General features: G+C 41.3%; 2 protein-coding genes across 2 annotated transcripts; one reads left to right on the forward strand and one right to left on the reverse strand.

Moving 5' to 3' along the window:
- Nucleotides 1-1,459: 1,459 nt before the first annotated feature.
- On the reverse strand, nt 1,460-13,009 carry slc6a7 (solute carrier family 6 member 7). Its single transcript, XM_034606285.1, has 14 exons — nt 12,686-13,009; nt 10,739-10,970; nt 10,115-10,246; nt 8,549-8,759; nt 7,001-7,139; nt 6,688-6,822; nt 6,483-6,586; nt 6,272-6,396; nt 5,888-6,000; nt 5,655-5,792; nt 5,451-5,550; nt 4,314-4,432; nt 2,384-2,557; nt 1,460-2,213 (listed from the first exon to the last, which is right to left on the reverse strand). The coding sequence occupies exons 1-14, from the start codon at nt 12,749-12,751 to the stop codon at nt 2,043-2,045; spliced, it is 1,959 nt and encodes a 652-aa protein (XP_034462176.1). The 5' UTR covers nt 12,752-13,009; the 3' UTR covers nt 1,460-2,042.
- A 2,355-nt stretch (nt 13,010-15,364) lies between these two features.
- Nucleotides 15,365-18,493, forward strand: LOC117774141 (SLAIN motif-containing protein-like). Its single transcript, XM_034606286.1, has 7 exons — nt 15,365-15,669; nt 16,310-16,446; nt 16,545-16,607; nt 16,814-16,912; nt 17,008-17,271; nt 17,982-18,110; nt 18,237-18,493. The coding sequence occupies exons 1-7, from the start codon at nt 15,365-15,367 to the stop codon at nt 18,491-18,493; spliced, it is 1,254 nt and encodes a 417-aa protein (XP_034462177.1).
- The last annotated feature ends 67 nt before the right edge of the window (nt 18,494-18,560 follow it).

Raw genomic sequence — 18,560 nt, forward strand, 5'->3', positions numbered from 1 at the left:
GAGGTTAAATACACGTATTGTTATTTTTAAAGCCTGAGTTGTTCACCACGAGTTAAGTATTGTTTCAAAAATAATATTTTAGAGGGAACTTCAAAAATAAAGCAGTTAAATAAACTCGTCCCAGTTTTGAACAGTGTTTACATGCAAAGGATATTCTCCATCTTGTCCTATGTTCTATAATGGGAAAGCGTTTAGTTTCAAAAGGCAAAGAGGTAATGGTGTCTGATCCACTGAGTGGGCCACGTGGTGTTCATAGTGCTGCCATACAAGGCAGTAGTCATCTACTTAATCTACATTCACCATCTAGTATTTCTTTATTTAATTATTTGAGTATTTCAGTGTTTCATGATTCATTTTCAATGTATATATTGTTTAACTAATTTCATTACTTTTGAATTCAATAAACGTGAAAATATACAACTGGCTTCAAAATGTGTTCATGATGTGTGGAGATAAGATAAATTATAATAGAGAGTAGTGTAAAGGTAACAAGTTACACACACACACACACACACACACACACAAACAGTTGCTGTTATAATGAATCTGGACCTGGAGGTTGGTGTCCAATCTCTGAGTGACTTCTGCTGCGCCAATAACTCAATGATAATCTGCCCATTAACACACAAACACACCCATCTGTGTAATGGACTAAAATATTTAGTATTAGCATTTACTGGTTATGATTATACTGTTTTTTTAATCATTCAGTCCGATTACAGTTTTTATGACAACATATGTCAAAAAGAAACCAGTAGAAAGCAGAAAATGACTCAACTTGAATAACTAACATATAAAGACTAGAACATTTAGTTTTGGTTGTGATTTGGTGCGTCTATTTAAATATCATTTTGAATTCTTTAAAATAAACTTGTTTTGAATTCAAACTCATGCGTGGTCTTCCCTACATTAACCAACCTTGACCAGGGTTGATTTATGTTTTGCATTTGATATTTTATTCACCATTAAATTCTGATTAGGATTAAAAGGAAACGTCCTGTTTCCACAGACCAGTTTTACTTCAGATTGATAGTAAACCACTTCAGACATTCTCGTGGAGAATCCCAAGATAAAATTCCTATAAGATATCTTATTATGAACCATTTTCACAATTAAATTCACAATAGAAATAAAGAAAATGTTGTGTTTTGTGTCACTGGAGAAAAGTTAGCCTGGTGAGGTCGTCCGGTGTTTTGACACATGAGGGCCACAGTAGCTCTCCTCTAGCTCAGGAAGGTGGAGTCAGCACTGACTTTGATGCCATATTACACACTTAACCTTTAAAAGCCTGTCTGCAATATAACGTTGAATGTATTTGTAAGTGTGACAATATATATTTATTGTCATAAAAATAAAAAAAATAATCAATAGGCGAGAACAGATTTCTATGTTTTCTGTAGAAATGCTCATTTGCTATGCAGGCCGTTAGGCTAGCTTGTACGGACCAATGAACAGTACATTGTCAAGCCATTTTAGGTACCTTTATTTATTCTAAGAATATTTGTTTTAAATCCTTAATTTAAAATGTAAGACAGATTAAAATAGTTCCAGACTGAGGCTGAGTGAACCTCATTTAGTCTGGCCGGCTGATGACTGATGTGGTCACTTCTCCAGGTGATGCTGTTGCGAGTAGCAGCCAAGATTCTCTGCACTTTGTCCCTCCTCCTTGTAAAGGATGAACAAAATCTGGTCCCGTTTTCAGTGAAATTTCATTGTGCATTCATTGTACTACACAACTATGACAATAAATACACATTCAGGCATATGCACATACAAATACTACAATGAAAAATGAGGATGATCCAAACTTTACAGCTGTGATCTTATATGCTACACAATGTAAAAAAAAAAAAGAAGTTAAAAAATACTTTGCAATCATACATGATAGTATAAATAAAGCAATTAATCCGCTCTGCCCTGCAGGACACCGTCTGTTCAGCCACCAGAGCCAGGCTGGGGCCAATGTCTTAACGATAAATTCCTCTCTCTCTTGACGACGTAGTTTGCTCAATGCTGTGCGTTCATCGCCGCTCTCCACGCTGTCACGCCTGGTTTCCCTGCTCCCACGCCATCGCAGTGAAGTCCATGTCTGTAAGCGTGACGGTGAACGGAGTCTCCACCCTCTCGGGCTCGACACTCTCCTGTAATGCCCTGGTGTTGTTCAGGTTGTTAACTCTCCAGGAATTCAGAGGTCGAATCGATTTCTGGAAACGCTGTTGGACAAGAAGCAAGAGACACAAGTCATAAAACGTCCTACACAGGCTATTTCATCTACAAATATATTTAAACAGATGGAGCGGTGGTGTTTGGTTGGTTAGTGTGACCGTAGCAGAGGTGTAACCAGACCTCACAGCAACAGCAGTGACATAGTGGTGATACTCACTTCTTTCAGTGTTCCAGTTTCCTTGCAGATGGCCACAATGGCCCAGATGAGGATCTGCAGGCAGCAGGTCGCACCCATGCACACGCCCAGCGCTTTACCCCACCGAGGGTACACGTAGGACCCGTAGTGGAGGGACGTGTTGTACATCTCAATGAAGATGTACGTCAGGATGAACTACAGCCACAAGGGGAAAGACACAGAGTAAACAGAGGGATGTTTTTGTCTTAAGTAAGAAGAGAAGGAAAGACAGAGGAGGAGCACAGAACTGCTGCAGGGGGAACTTGGATTGAATGTCAGTTTCTTCTTTTGAAATGTTCACCACTGTTGTTGTGAAGATTCCAGCACAGTTGGCTGCATTTCATATGAGAGATGTCATTTTCATCTATTTGATCTTTTGTAACAATTTTTAATTGATTGATTACGCTTTTCTCTTTTTCAGTGTCTGATAAAACTATTCGGCCATTAAATGGGGAGGTTTTCTAACTTTCAAGGGCTCATCCCAGATCAAGTTACAACCTGAAAGTACAAAAATACAAAACAATAAAGGAGCTATTTCAATATCATCAACCTTGATTCTGCTTCAGGCAACATAAAGAGAGGAACAGCAGAAATGTGAGAGGGAGTGATGTCACATGTAATGTGCAAATTGATACGAACCAACAATATTATATAAACTGTAGATGATACTTGATTTAGCTCAATAGTTCACTTAGGCTGGTAGTGAAGGTCACGACTGCTTATAGTTAGTAATAACTAGGTTATATATATATAAATTATATTTTCTTACTTCACATAATATATTACCAACCGCCACAAAAAAATCTCAAGTTATGTTATTTTTAGTTTAAAGTGCTCCGCAGAGGTCATATTGATTTCCAATAGTCTAATCATGTGACGTGAGGCAATTTGAAAATCTAAATGTAAATCAGGAACACAATGGATCAAGTGAACATGAACATTTCTAAGAACCAAAGGGAGGGGATCTGCTTTTAACTAATGACCCCAAAGGAATTTCAGCTACAAAAACAGTTGAACATTATTGTGTCAGCTGTTCTAATTGTAGCAAGAAAGAAAAAAATTGAACCATTGATTCGGTGTCAGGTGTTGTCCATGAGAACAAACAAGGCAGGTTATTTTTACTTCAGAGTGAGGAGTAGCTAAAGCAGCATAATGTCAGTGCATTGAGATCAGGGCTGGGCCATATGGTCAAAAATGATATCAAGATAAAATCCTCACGATAAAACATCACATTATCATTTCTAAGCTTAAAGGTTCAGTGTGTAGAATTTAGTGACATCTAGTGGGGAAGTGTCATGTTGCAGCTGAATACCCCTCACCTCACCCTCCCCTTCCAAACATGAAAGAAAACCTGTGGTAGCCTTCAGTTGTCATAAAACATCAAAAGGTGTTTGTCCAGTTTGGGCTACTGTAAAAAACATGGCAGCCTCCGTAGAGAAGACCTGCTCCTGATGTAAATATAAAGTATTTAAATATAAAGGGCCCATTCTAGGGTGAAGAAAACAACAATTCTTAATTTAGATGAAACACAGGGGGAAACATCACTAGGAGTGTTTTATATTAAATTTCTGCTAATGCATCCCTTTCACATAAATCCTACACACTGAACCTTTAAAGACAGATTTTTGCTCCTGAGTGAAGGTTGTGGTTTTAAACTCTTCTTGATAAACAGCAAAGCATTTAACAAATCTGAGGTTTTTATGTTATATCTCCAGACTGTGCTTGAAAAATGAATAATCAATATATCAGTACATATTTTATTTTTCAATTGCTATTGATGAAAACTGTATTGCGATAGTTGCTGATTTTGATTGAACCCTAATTCTGAAGTTTAATTCTGATATTCTGAGAAGCAATTGTGTCACATTGTACCTGCATCTGGCCAAATACCCAAAATATTGTGTTTACTCACCAGCAGAAGAAACGGAGTGAAGAAAACCCAGCATGCTTTGAAGTAAAGCAGCACTATTCTGCACCAGGGAGGGCAGGGGCAGATCATATCAAGAATGTCTTGACAAAACTGGTTGACTCCTGAAAAGAAAAGTTCATTAGGAGATGTGTATTATGAACGCTGGAAAAACCAACATACCACTGGGACAATCATATAATAGAAACTTGTGTTCAGGTTATTATTATTAAGTAAGAAACAAAACTGTGAAAATATGTGATGTGAATTGGTTAAAATAACTGCTTGATATCTATGCAGTTTTAAAAGGAGACATATTCTTCTCATAGCCAGGTTCGGGATTATAATTTGGATAATTACTTGAATTAGTTTAAATGCTCTAATGTTCAGAATGTTCATTCTCCTTTTGCACCACCTCTTTTCAGAAACTCTTGGTGCTTTAAGCCCCCGCCCCTCTGGATAACGGGGGAGTGCATTATGAAAAAGATTCATAAAACGTACTTAAGAAAAGGGAAAAACTGAAATGAAACTATGCATCCCATAAACCATTTCAAATGAATACTTAAAATTTCCAGTGCGCTTCTTCTTGAATTTGCCCCTTTGGACTCTTTTCTTCATCTCTAAAAAACCCTGCAACTGAGTTAAAGAGGGAAATCATGGTTGCTCTGTGGTTAACGTAATGTAACTCTGAATGATCGGATCGTAGCCAACATGATTTTCACGGTTGCGATAAACATTTCCATGGTAACAGTAAGCTCCACAAATCAGAGATGTCACTATTACACCTGAGGATTGTGGGTAGTGTAGTATATCTCATTGACACTGCGGATAAAACGTGTTTTTCTATGGCTTCTACAGGAGCACATAACATTGTTTCACAATCTCGTATCTTGTGGCGAGTCTACTTTGGATGGTTACAATTATATGGCTGATCATCAAAATCTCTATTGAGAATAAACAGGACTTTTACTTTCGAAACAACACTGTTGATCTCTAGAGAAACTGGATTTGCTTCACAACAAAGAAGATCAGGTTTCTCTTCTTTTATAACTTGCGTGTCTTGGATGACTGAGACTTATACAGAGGAACAATGTGGTGTTAGGGGAGTTTGATGTGAAGGTTAGGGGGAGTGAGATGGACTACCATAGAAGAAGGAGATGCCAATGCACATGAAGAGGGTGATGATGATGAGGCCGAAGCTAGTGCTGAAGGAGTCAATGAGGGTGAACCAGTAAATCCCTCCCTATGAAGACACAGACAACACAGGGGCATGTGAGCGAGATCACAGAGCAGATGCATTTGCAGACAAATTCCTCACTTACTGCAGTTCACTGAAAACATACTCACATCGGTCACTAACAAGAGACCCATAAGGTAGAAGCAGAAACACAGCGCGCCCAAGAACAGCGACTTGTGCAGAGCGTTCCCTCTGAGCTGCGGAAATTCATCCATCACGGCGGTTGTGATGCCCTCCATGTTGCCAAACTGTGAGGCGGCAGAGCAGAAGTCATCACACATGAGGACATAAATTGTGTTTTTGCCAGCGTACACCATCCGGTTAATTGAGTGTGCACACTTACCAGTGTATCGATACCAAGCATAAAGAGCATGAGGAAGAACAGGATGGACCAGAACACCGAGCCTGGCAGGAGAGCAAGGGCCTCTGGGTAAGCAACAAAGGCCAAACCAGGACCTGGAAGCAAAAAAGGTTCAATATCAACACATGAGACTTCAAAGTTTAGTTGTAGTCAGTTGTTCGAGGTAGCCTGGACAATGAAATATTACTGGCTGACTGCAAAGAAGAGAAGTAAGACTAGATTAAATCCATAAAGTAAGAAGCACTGACAAATTCCACAATACACCAATGAAATGAAATGATTTCAGAGAATATATCCTTCTAAAAAAACTGCACAGAAGAGCATTAAAGTGAGATATTTATTGTTTTAAGTGGTTGAAGTAACTACCCGTATCTGCCACCTCTGCAACAGGTACCCCCTTCTTCCATGCCATGTGGCCCAGGATTGAGAATATAGCAAATCCTGCCAAGAAGCTGGTGGTGCAGTTTCCTGTGGTGATAATCAAGGTGTCCCTGAAATAGAAAGAACCACGATTAAGAGCCTGAAACTGTCACGACGGCAGCAGCAGAGGAAATGTTGGAGCGAAGCGCAAACTCACCTGATGACGTTGTTGTCGAACTTATTGTAAGAGGCCATGGAAAGCAGCCCTCCGACTCCAATACCTAAGGAGTAGAAGACCTGTGAGGCCGCGTCATTCCACACCTGCAAAGTTTCAGAGAAAAGTTAAAACAATGAAAATATCTATTGTAATTTTTATAATAGTAACAAAGCATTGACTTAACAGAGTCTATCGTCCAAAGTACCTGTGCATTAGATAATCTGCTCCAGTCTGGGGTGAGGTAGAAGGAAACACCCTGAAGGGAGCCCTCCAGTGTCGCACCTCTGATGATCAGAACAAGGAGCACAAAGTACGGGAAGGTGGCTGTTACATAAACCACCTAAAGCCCAGACAACACAGACATGTATTAGGATAGGAAGTTGAAGCAGCAAAGGGCAGGACTCTGTGTGTGTCTGTGTGTGTGTGTGTGTGTGTGTGTGTGTGTGTGTGTGTGTGTGTGTGTGTGTGTGTGTGTGTGTTTCATGGGAACTAACAATAGCAACATTGTGTATATTCACCTTGCCAGAGCTGCGGATGCCCTTGAGCATACACAGGAAGATGATGATCCAGGCAGCCAGGAGGCACACGGCCAGTTGCCACCGGACAGGGCCCGGGTCATGAAGGCCCTCGCTGTGTACTACACCCAGCACACGCTCACTGCAACGCACACAAGTCATACACAAACATGTATTAGGGCACATCCACTGCCACACTTATTACACATTAACTGATGCAAAACAAACAAGAGTTGTTAGGAGTTGGCTAGATTTATGAGTCTGAAGAAAAAGATCAGTATTCATGCAATTATAGTATTGTTCTTTTTATTGTCTTCTTTTATTTTAATTTGTTTTAGTCCATTACTATAAATGTAAACTATAAAAGTACCTGACGGATTAACACTAAACTTGGAAGAAGGATGTGGTGTGGGTCCGGGAAGAACTCGTTAAATGTTGGTTTGGATCTGGATTTTGTGAGATAAGGCGTTATTCAATATTTTCCTTGATTTCCCAGATCTTGATGAAAAAAAGAAAAGTCACACAGGTGACTGATATCTGCGAGTGTGTACAGATCAGTGCAGATCCAAATAAAATCTGCATTAAGTGAATTTAAATGTGGTTTCAGAAGGAGACAGTTGGTGGAGATATGGTTTCTACTGAGTTTAATTCTGGTATTTTTCTAGCTATAGCAGGTTATGGATTAACATGTCCAGCAGATTCCCGTTGGACCATCCCAGAGCATAGAAGGAGAAAGAAGCTCCGGAGTGTTCGGTCACAGGTCGACCTTTCCCTGCACAGCAGCAGGAGCAAAGGGCTCCTGTTGTCAAAATGCTCCACCGAAAGTTTTAGGTTGTCTTTTTTTTGTTTTAGACTCTTTCATGAACGTTGATGAAATTTCTTAATAAAAGGAATCCAGGTATTTTTAAGCAATAACATCTCAATCAGTTCAGTCTTCTCTAATACACCATCCTAGCATTTTGAAACTAGTTCTCTGGTTATAGTGTAAACAAACTTCTGGCTCAAACATTATATCTGGCCTCATCCTGAGCCCTTTGGTTTGTTTGCTGTATATCAGTAAAGCTTCACTTTCTCTCAGAGCAGACAGTAAGCTGTTATCACTGCACTATGGCTGACCATAACATTATCAGCATGCTCACAACACCACACAACCTTTCATGCAGGGTGAATTCAGAGGACTGAGGAGTAACTGTGTTGCAAATTTCAATCATGAATTATGTGATTGTTCCAAAGCATAATGTTATATTTCCAAGAATCATTAACAGTGAGGTGTTGCCTTTCAGTTCTTTGTCACGTTAGCTGAAAAAGAGACGTTTAACTCTCTAGTCATTGTAAACAATGGTGGCGTTTGCTGACAAAAGTCAAATATTTGAACAAGGTTTGTGTTTGTACTGCCAGAGCAATTTGCAAGTCTGACAGAAAGAAATGTATGTGTCCCGAAATATAGGATTTTCTCTTAGTATAAAAAGCATTAATGGTCTGAAGACGTACAGTATGAAAATATGTATTAAATAAAGAGAGGTGAGTGAGTGAGCAAAAAAATACACTTACTTCCAGAAGATTTCGCTGGGGCTGAGGGTTTTACCGGTGGAGCTGTTGCCCGTGTTGTTGTTACCACAGAGACCTGCATTGGCCAAAGCGTCACAGGACCAGGGCAGAGGGCTCTGGAAAGAGCTGCCCAGGTAGTAAAAGGTCCACGCTATGATGATGTTATAGTAGAGACACACCAGCGTGGACACACAGAGCATCCCAATGCCAATACCTATGAGAAATGACAAGACAGAAGCATTTTACATCCCATAAAAACTGAATATGAACTATTGTGTCAGGAAATAAATACAAAATATAACTGGATTGTGTGAATAGAAGTGAAGTGAAATAGATAGAAAGAAATAAATAGAAATAAATAGATGTAGCTTTTATCTTATAGTACTATTTACTAATACTATCATTTAGTGGGAATTGTACTTGTACAATGATATTAATATGTGCAAAGAATATATATTTAATAAACACCTAAAATTTTAGATTAGATTAGATTATTTGATGCTGGTATTGTTAACAAGAACTTAATATTAATTTGTTTTTTGTAACAACAACCTACCAAACTGCAGCTGATATTTTCAGTTTAAATAAAAACTACCCTGATGATAAAACCTGCTTTTCTGGCTTTATTTTTTTGGGGGGGCTCTCAGACTTTCTTCAGGTTTTTTTTTTGTTTATATTTAGCAACTGAGTTGTATTGTTCTGAGGAATGTTTAGGAATGGCCAAATGACGTCAATATAATGTGACGAGATGACACGAGGCAGCCAGTTACGTACACTGTTTATATGGTCCGACTGGTGAAACAAGTATTATGATGTCAACTCGAGTTCCTGCTCACGCCATTTGAACTGGAACAGATATTTAAGATTCCTGGAGAAGTGTGATCAGATTTTGTTGTACGATTTAGTACTATAATAATGTACTATTGTACTATAATAGTACAATAGTATCAACTCACATTAAAGATATAATACGTGACAATAAGTCATAAATGTCCAAAAACAACTAGACCTATGTTATATATGTTGTTGACTTGTATTATCCAAAATGTTTCCAACTATGTTCAAACCCAGAAAAATACCCAGTTTTACTCCAGGTACTAGGACATTTTAGTCACCGTTTATTTACTTCATATCAGCTTTAGCCGTAGTTTTGCTGCTATATGGGCAAATGACAAAAACACCATTCCTCCAATTAGCCAGGTGGTTGTTTTTTCCTTCTACTCTTTGTATTGGTCACTCGTAATGGATCACAATTCTTCATTCATTGCTCTTTTCAGCACAGATGTTTCTTTCTTTCTGACGCCGAAGCTCTCCCAGTAATACGCAAACGTACAGGGCGAACCAAGCAACCCAAGAGGATTATGGGACAAGAAATAGTGGTGAAGACCCCTATGATCCCACACTGCTGCATGACTTCAACAAAATGTGTCTTTTGTCCTTATTTTGATGGAGTCACATATTGTGCGTTTAAGTCACCATGCTGACAGAGTTAGAACAGTTTTCAAGGTAGGGGGGCAGAACTACAGTGTATAAATAGCACACTAAAAGCATGATGGAGCAGATCATTACCTTTGAGCAGAGGGCAGCATTTCCACACAGTGATGGGGCCGGCTGCTCCGTACTGGCCTAAACTCAGCTCCATGAGGAAGAGTGGAACGCCAGTAACAAAGAGCATAATGAAGTAGGGGATGAGAAACACACCTGTGAAGATTAGGAATAGGTTAGCGTTAGGAAGGGTGGTGCTGAGGGAGACATCTACCGTAATGATTGGGTTTGTGCAGCCAACAGACAGCCTGTGGACGCAGGCTAACTTAAACAGCTTCTGTCTATGTGGCAGCCTCACACACACACATGTTATTCTGCTTTACAGTTAGTCAAGCTCCGACATGTTTGATTTCATTTGAGGATGCAGAGTACATGAGGGTGGGTTACACAGCCAGACCACATGTCTGGTGTGTAATCAAGGAAAAACACACTGTCTCTACTTATAGGATTAGGAAATGCTTTGTGTTCCAGCTCCCAGTACCAAAGGTGGCCATGGCGAGCCGCGGACTGAGTGTGCAAACTAAGCCAGCGTGATTACAAGGATAGTGCACACCCAAGGGCAGGGCGAAGAGTGCCTCTTGCCCAAATGAGTGTAACAAATGATCACAGACGTGCACCCTGGCATTCAGAAGGAAGCAGACCACTCACCTCCTCCATTGCGGTAACAAAGGTATGGGAACCGCCACACGTTCCCCAGTCCCACGCAGTATCCAATACAGGAGAGCAGGAACTCGTACTTCCCTCCCCACTGCTCCCTCGGGATGATCGGGGTCAAATTGAGTGCAGGACTTGGAGGTCGGGATTCAAACTCTGGAGCAGGTGTAGCTGCGGCGCTGTGGCCATTTTGAGTGATGCTTTGCCCTTTCAGATGTAGTGAATTCTAGAAAAAAAAGTAAGATATATTAAGAGAGTGAAATCAGTGAGGAAATATATAATGATACGAGTACAAATCTGGAATCGATCCATTATTAGAGAGAGAGAGAGAGAGAGAGAGAGAGAGAGAGAGAGAGAGAGAGAGAGAGAGAGAGAGAGAGAGAGAATATTGCAATAGTGATTAATCCATAATTAAAATTGTTAAACAACAGCAAGTTAATCATTGACATTTAACAAGTCACAGGGGTACCTTTTTACTATTTTTTAACTGTCAAATTAGTTTGTGTAAGGTTTACCCTGTGTGTGTTTGTCGGACCATGACGTGTTAAAAAACGTAAACTAGACTACTTCTTCCTCCTTCCTTCCAGTAGGTGATCCATTTCTAAACAAGAGAGGAACTACCTTCTCTCGCGTCAGGTTGCAGGGAGGAAGTCCGATTAGAAAGACTTCTGCTTTATGTGCTATTCATTGTTCTTTACATTAGTAATCCATCAGTTACACACAAGAACCAGAGTTTGGATAAAATGATGTTTAAGTCACGTTATCCAAGGTATGATGTCTCTGAGATTTTTTGAATCACTACAGAAGGAAAATGTATCTAAACATGTAAACACATGGAGGCTCAGGGACACTGATACAGGAAGGAGGAAGTTGAAGCCCGACAGAATGTAAATGTGTTGAAAGAGAACTATAATAACAGAGGATGGGGATCAACCAATGGCAGCGACTACAGTAAACCAAGAGGGATGAGCAAGAATCGGTGATTGACCAATAGACTCATTATCTCCAGCATTGCTACTATTATTTTCTGTTCTTAGTTTGTTGTCATGGATACCTTTAAAAGGTCCTATATAAATCCAGGTCATTATTACCATCATCATAACTATCATGCCTAGGATAAATCATATATGACACAAAAAGTTACATCCCTACTGAGTTGAGAACTTATTGTATATATGTATATATGTACACATGCTTGCTTTTTGACCCCGTAAGGAGGACAAGTCTCTGTTATGTTATTTATGTTCCTGGACCACACACATACGCATATATACATATATACATACATATATACATACACACAAAAAAAGAGATGCTTTTAATAGCATAAATACTAAAAATCGTGAGATGTGTCCAAATGATATTGATTGTTTGAATATGCAGTTATGAGGAATGAAGCCATCAATCCAAATAATAAATGATAGTGCCGTGTACATCTTTAGAAGTTGTCACATACATTTGTTAAAACCTAAACTAAAGAGACATTTATTGGGGATTCAAATCTGATTGTTTTTATTATCTGCTAATTGCTCTGCTGATGTTGGATCACACCTGGGACCCTGTGGTCCAGTTGCTGTGTAAACACCCTGAGAAAACTCTGCCTATAACACATCTGGTGACTGACTGAGTCCCACCGACTCCTCAGGCTTCACCTCTGCCGGCTACAGCGCGTCTCTCCGCCCCTGCCGCTGCTGGAGCACTGGCTCCGAGCCTGGAGCTATGTGGACGGACAGGTTAGACGGCTTCGCCTGGAGAATTTGTATCTTTCCTGCAATGACCACAACACCTCCGGCAGGTGAAACTGTATCCCCCCGTAAAGCGGGTCCCACGTTGCTTAAAGAGCCCTAACTCGCCTCTAACCCCCCCACACATAGAGAGAGAACAGGGGGGTCCACGTTTGGCTCGGACCCCGCGGTAAAGACCCAGACCTCCGCTCCTTACCTGCGCCGAGCTCGCACTGACTACATCGGGACTCCCGGGTGCTGGTTTGCCGCTGTCGTCCTGCATTTCCTCCCCCGGCTTTCACTGCCTGTGCTTATCGCTCGGTGGTCCACATACTTAAAGGTGTGGGGGGGGGGAGTCCTGCTGAAATAACACCGGGTGTCGGTGGTTTCGGAAGCCGGTGGAGAGGCGCAGTAGTTCGGCGTTAAATGAGTGAAACGCGACCGGGAGGCATCGGCTATGACGAGGAGGAAACAGGCCGGTGGGTGGAGAGGTGGAGGGCGGGGAGGGGGGGGGAGGAGGGCAGGCGGGGCGCAGGTGCAGCACACACACCGGGGGTGAGGAGGAGGAGGAGGAGGAAGAAGAGGGCTCCTCCTTCTACCTGCTGTGTTTGGGAGGAGCAAGTGGGATGTTCAACATGATAATGAGTAAAGTCACAGAAAGTCTACGTGCAATAACATGTGTCTATGCAGTATATATGGGTCCTGGTCCTCACAGACAACAAAAGCAACAACACAGTGTAATGTACTTAATAATAAATAACTGTATAACTACATATTCAATATTATTACTGGAGCATGAAAGTCCTTGATAATGGGTCTAGGAGTTTTAAATTAAAGTAAAATATCTAGTAAGTGCACAGACCATGACATGAAGTTATTTTGTCGACTCTATCTGAAAATATTCTGCAATTTTTGTCTCTTCTATTAAAACAAAAGCTTTGTCATTTTAGGAAATAAGGCTATTTCTTGTGTGTGCAAAAAGTTAGTTTTTCACGTGCTGCTACGAGCGGCCATTTAGAAAACACTCTCAGTGTGTGTGGAGCTGGAGCCAAGACAACTAGCTTAGTTTAGCATAAAGACTGGAAGAACAGGGTCTGATAACCTACACCAAACGTTATAATTTGGGCATCAAATTTCATTAGAAATACGTCTACTATCTTCAAATTGTAAAATAATCTTTAAGTAGAAGCACGCAGCTTGTTACTTTGTCAATTTCATCTGAAATTATACAATTTCTTTGATTCTTCTTAAAAATTTATATTTTAAATAATTTTGGGAAATATGCTTATTTCGTGTGCACCCCAGATCAAATTCTAAAACACTTGTATGAAGCTATGGAACCAGGGCAGAGTTAGCTTAGCTTAGCATAAAGACTGGAAGCAAGCGATCACGGATAGCCTGGCTCTGTCCAAAGATCACCACTCCATCTCCCAGCACCTCTAGAGCTCACTGATTAATGCCTTCTGTCACGTTTCTTTAACCCGTACAGACACAGAACTGCGAAAACAGCTTGTGGCTTCAATCAGAGTCGTGCAATGGATTTATTTCCTGACAAACAACCTGTTGGTGCAGGGCCTCCGCTGCACTGTTTGACATGCTCTTTCCACACATGACCACACCCAGATGTGATCATGGGTAGGGTCAACAAGCTTTTGACCTTTGAACCCCTACAGGTCATTGTTGCAATGTTTACCTGCGATACAAGATCAAGTAGAGCACCTGAGGTCTTGTAGATCCAACAGAAATAAATAACTATCTGTCAACATGCAAAAGATCAGACTTGATGTGAACACATACAGGAAGTCTATAATGAATATGCAACAGCAGTGTCACAGTAAAAGCTCTACTTACTTAGCTTGTTGTCTTTTTGTTAGATTTCATAAACCTACTGCTCTGGTGCCTAAAACTTCAGCAACATATACAAATATTACAGGCTATAATATGGCAAATGCTCCACACTATTCAACCCTGATTGTCAGTTTGTATGTGAGGACATTTGTGTGTGTCAATTCAATAACTGCCCGTGGGTGGTGTGTGGGTGTCTGTGAAAGAGAGAGAGAGAGAGAGAGAGAGAGAGAGAGAGAGAGAGACTGTATGCATGATCTGACCACACTTCTCGTTGCAACTTCCTCGGGTGAGATGGGTGAGGCAGATACATCTGAAAACAATCAACCACAAACATTCATCAGCAGCTTTTGACATGACAACTAAAGAAAGCAGCAGCAGCAGCAGCACGGTGAACGATACAACATCAGTGCTACAAGAACATAAACACATATAATCTATGCACACTTTAGATAGAGAGAATCCTCCTCCATGTTTTGGACGTAAAGAGTTTAAATGAATATTTGAGTAAACCAAGAAAGCAAACATATATTGATAACCGCTGTAGGCCGAATAGGGTTTGTCAATATCAGTCTTGATGGTGTGATGTACAGTGGGTATTTTTCTTTCTTAGTAACAGCTCACAAACTCTTTAATCCACATAAGCTCATGATGCTTCTCTAAATCCATCCAATCTGTTGAGTGTCTATACTTAACAGACCTACTCAACAAATCTGGGTCAATACATGGTACAGTGAAGCGGCACAGTAGCGGTTTGTGCAGACCTACACAACCATGTCTGCAATTCTGAAGAATCCTATTCTCTTGAAATGACGTTTTGTCAGATTCTGTTTTGACAGATTCTGTTTTGACGAACATCTTCATTTTTGAGACCCGGGGTGGAACAAGACAAAACTGGACGAGGAGTTTGAAGAAGTGAAGAGCTGCGAGGATCTCTCTTCAGAAGACGGAGCTCCAAGATCAGCCGAAGAGCGACTGGAGTCTTCATTTTTGCAACGAGCCGCCCGTGGAGTTTGACACCAGCGCAAACAACCATCTCTTCTCCAGTGAGATGAAAAGCAACTCTGAGCAGCCGGAGGACAGCTCGCATTCATACTGCAGCATCTGGATGGACACAGAACCAGCAACGTTTAAGAGTTGTAACGGTCACTCGTTCGCCATGGATGCAAGGGTCAGACTGGATCATTTGAAGTCAGGGTGTAATCCACCCCCACCTTGCGGCGTTACGGACGGAACATTGAACAACTACAACAGTCAGAAAAACGCTTCGGACGATGAGCCGAAAGAAGAGGAGTCTGCTTTGGACTCGGTGGAGCTCCTTGATGTAGAGGATGGTGAGCAGGATGAAGAGAGCTGGTAGGTGACATCACATCTTTGATGATGCTCTTGTGAGACTTGTGGCAGGATAATTCTGGCTATAGTGAGGGACAATGTTTAATGTAAGAAAGTAATGAACCCATCTGTTAGCCAAGTCACTTTGCATTTAAAACTAGAATGGCACTCTTTAGAGCACATACCTTGACCAAGGCCCAACAGTCTAATTAAATTCAATGGATCAGTTCCCCAAATATGTCTGATTGTTGAAATCAGTGAGAATGTTGAAAAACACCGTATCTCTGAACGTTAAAGAAAACGATAAAAGAAATTCCTGGATCTGCCCATTTAGACAGATCCATGCCAAAATTGAATTGGTTCGTGTCTGGGCCCATTTTCCATCCTCCCACTAAGTTTCATGGCAATCTGTTATGTAGTGTTTGCATAATCCTGCTGACAAACAAACACACACACAAACAGACAGGGGTGAAAACACAACCTCCACGGTGGAGTAAAAGCTGTGTAAAGCAGCTAGAATAAGCTGGATGTTGATCAGGAGAACCAAATTCTCTATACCACCATTGTTTGTAAACTCTTCTGAACATGTCTGTTCTTTATCGAGCTGGAGCGGGGCTTGTTCTCTATCAATAAAAGGGGGAACGTGCTCTCTTATTCCTCTCAGGTTATACGAGTCTCCAAAGAAGCAGGCGACTGAGGAGAAATCTGAGTCGGCTCTCACATGGTGTCGACACGTCCTGGATAACCCCAGCCCTGAGGTGGAGGCGGCGTGTCGTCAGCTGATGAACAGGCTGGATGGAAGTAAGCGGGCAGCATCTTGGAACCACTTCTCCACGCTGCTGATTTCTTTGATTACAAAACATTGTGGTCTGAGTAGCCCCCACTCTCTGTATTGTCAGGACCGAGCAGTCACCTCTACAGACGTCCTGCAGTTTGTCATCGCACTGTGGGGAAATCTTCAGGTAACACAACCCAGAACATCTCCCATAGTCCAGGTAATGAAACAACAAATAACCGGAGATATGGATTAAACTTCTTTTAACACTGATCAGTGAAATAAAATCAAGATGGCCAAAATCAATTTCTACACATGCATCCCCTTTATGTTTTCAATGTCTTTAGTATTGTATAATTCAGTCACATATGTTGCATGTATTAATCTGCATAGATAACAATAAGCTGAGCATCTCCAACAACTCCATACACACAAACTACAGACTGGAGGACATCACAGACGTCCGCATAATGGCTCAGATACAGGAGGCCAGTGAGTACACAAGTCTTTTTGATTTGATTCACTGTACAACTCTCAATGACGTGTGATTATGTTGAATAGAGATAACTTTAGTCTGCATCTTTCAGGTTTACGACAAGACTATGTTTCCGCGCCCCGGAGAAGCCCTGAGTCACCTTTTTATTTCAACACCGCTGTAGAAAATACAGACGACTTCACTCCAGGGAATAAAACCGAGGCGTCATCTCCCTCCCGCTGGTCGCCTCGTCTGTTGTCCCAGAGCTCCCCCTCTAGCCAGTCACCAACATCAGCTGCCAGGCAGAGTCCCAAGCTGGCCAGACTTCAGCAGCAGGTCACCCAGTTCAAGCTGCTTAAACTGACGCAGAATCAAGGTGCACAGAGAAAACATATACCGACTATATTATCAGAGGCCTCAATAGGATGTGAGGTGTAATGATTATAGATTGATTGTAAATAAAGAGGTGTGTTGAATGCCTTTAATGAGATTTTAATGATGTTTTTAGGAATATGATTTGTTGCCTTTTACAACTTGGAGACTCAGTAGAGTGCATACATCCACCAAAGCCAATAGTCCCCTTGTGTAACCCCATACTTTAATGTGCACCAAATAGCAAACACTCATAAACACTCAGCCCTCTAAACATGCCTGATTTTTTTATCTATAGATCCATTTGTTATTCTCAGAGCCTGTGATCACGCTATGATCCAGATCTGCATCAAAAACTAATGTTTTCTTTCCTGACCTATACCACATCCTCCCACCAAGTTTTGTGGTAATCTATTTAGTAGTTGTTGTGTAATTCAGCTAATGCAGATGAAAACACAACCTCTTTGGTTAAATAAATACTTAATTACTTCTATTGGAGGCGCGAGGAAATAGTGGAGACTCACAAACTACGGTTTTATGTGACATATAAAAGGCACCAAAATGTTCCATATTGTAAAACCATGAAAAATTCTCGATAGAAACATAAAATATTTGAGAAACCGTAGATTATGTCAAAATTAGCAGCACATGAAAAGACCTTGTGAGACTGAATGAGTGTGTGTGACCTGGATATAACCCTGATGTGTTTTGCAGCAGCATCAGCAGGTAGGACCGGGTCGCCTGTCCGGACCAGCCTCCGCTCCCTCCAGGCTGTTCGGAACAGTCGCAGTTTTGAAACCGACGACTACCTCCCTGCTCATCAAACTGCCCCCACTGCATCAGGTTTGGATCTGATTCCTCACATTTGAGAAGCAACAAGACTGGAGTTCTCATTGGACTGCTCTGATAATGTTACAGCTATTGAACAACCCTCTTTGCATCCCTTCCGATGAAACATTGCATTCCCAGGTGCATCATCTGCCAGAATGGGGCCCAGCAGCTGGTCTCCATCACTTTCTCCGGCATCCGTGAGCTCCAGCTCAGCAAGAGACCACTTGGTCCGGATAGCGGCCATGAAGAGGCCGCAGAGGTCTCAGTCTCTCAGCCCCTGCAGGATCGCTCAGTCTGCTAAAGTATACCTGTCTCGTCACGGGCGCGTCTTTGCGTCTCCTGAGAGGTCGACCCCTCTGGCTTGGGTCAGATATGCACCACATGCTCAACAGTGAAAGACATCACCAGTGAATCCCTACCACTTAAGCTGATATAATAATGAAAACATGAAGATGTTAATGC

Source organism: Hippoglossus hippoglossus, chromosome 14, assembly GCF_009819705.1.
Source record: "Hippoglossus hippoglossus isolate fHipHip1 chromosome 14, fHipHip1.pri, whole genome shotgun sequence".
NCBI lineage: Eukaryota > Metazoa > Chordata > Actinopteri > Pleuronectiformes > Pleuronectidae > Hippoglossus > Hippoglossus hippoglossus.

What these genes read in the sequence shown, in the direction of transcription:
- slc6a7 (XM_034606285.1), bottom strand. Translation starts at nt 12,751, where the DNA reads ATGCAGGACGACAGCGGCAAACCAGCACCCGGGAGTCCCGATGTAGTC. An exon ending in TTGTTACCGCAATGGAGGAG is followed by an intron (nt 10,247 to 10,738) that starts GTGAGTGGTCTG and finishes TAATCTTCACAG; the next exon opens with GTGTGTTTCTCATCCCCTAC. An exon ending in TGCAGAGGTGGCAGATACGG is followed by an intron (nt 6,001 to 6,271) that starts GTAGTTACTTCA and finishes TTTTGCTTCCAG; the next exon opens with GTCCTGGTTTGGCCTTTGTT.
- LOC117774141 (XM_034606286.1), top strand. Translation starts at nt 15,365, where the DNA reads ATGAAAAGCAACTCTGAGCAGCCGGAGGACAGCTCGCATTCATACTGC. An exon ending in GGCTCAGATACAGGAGGCCA is followed by an intron (nt 16,913 to 17,007) that starts GTGAGTACACAA and finishes TGCATCTTTCAG; the next exon opens with GTTTACGACAAGACTATGTT. An exon ending in AACTGCCCCCACTGCATCAG is followed by an intron (nt 18,111 to 18,236) that starts GTTTGGATCTGA and finishes TTGCATTCCCAG; the next exon opens with GTGCATCATCTGCCAGAATG.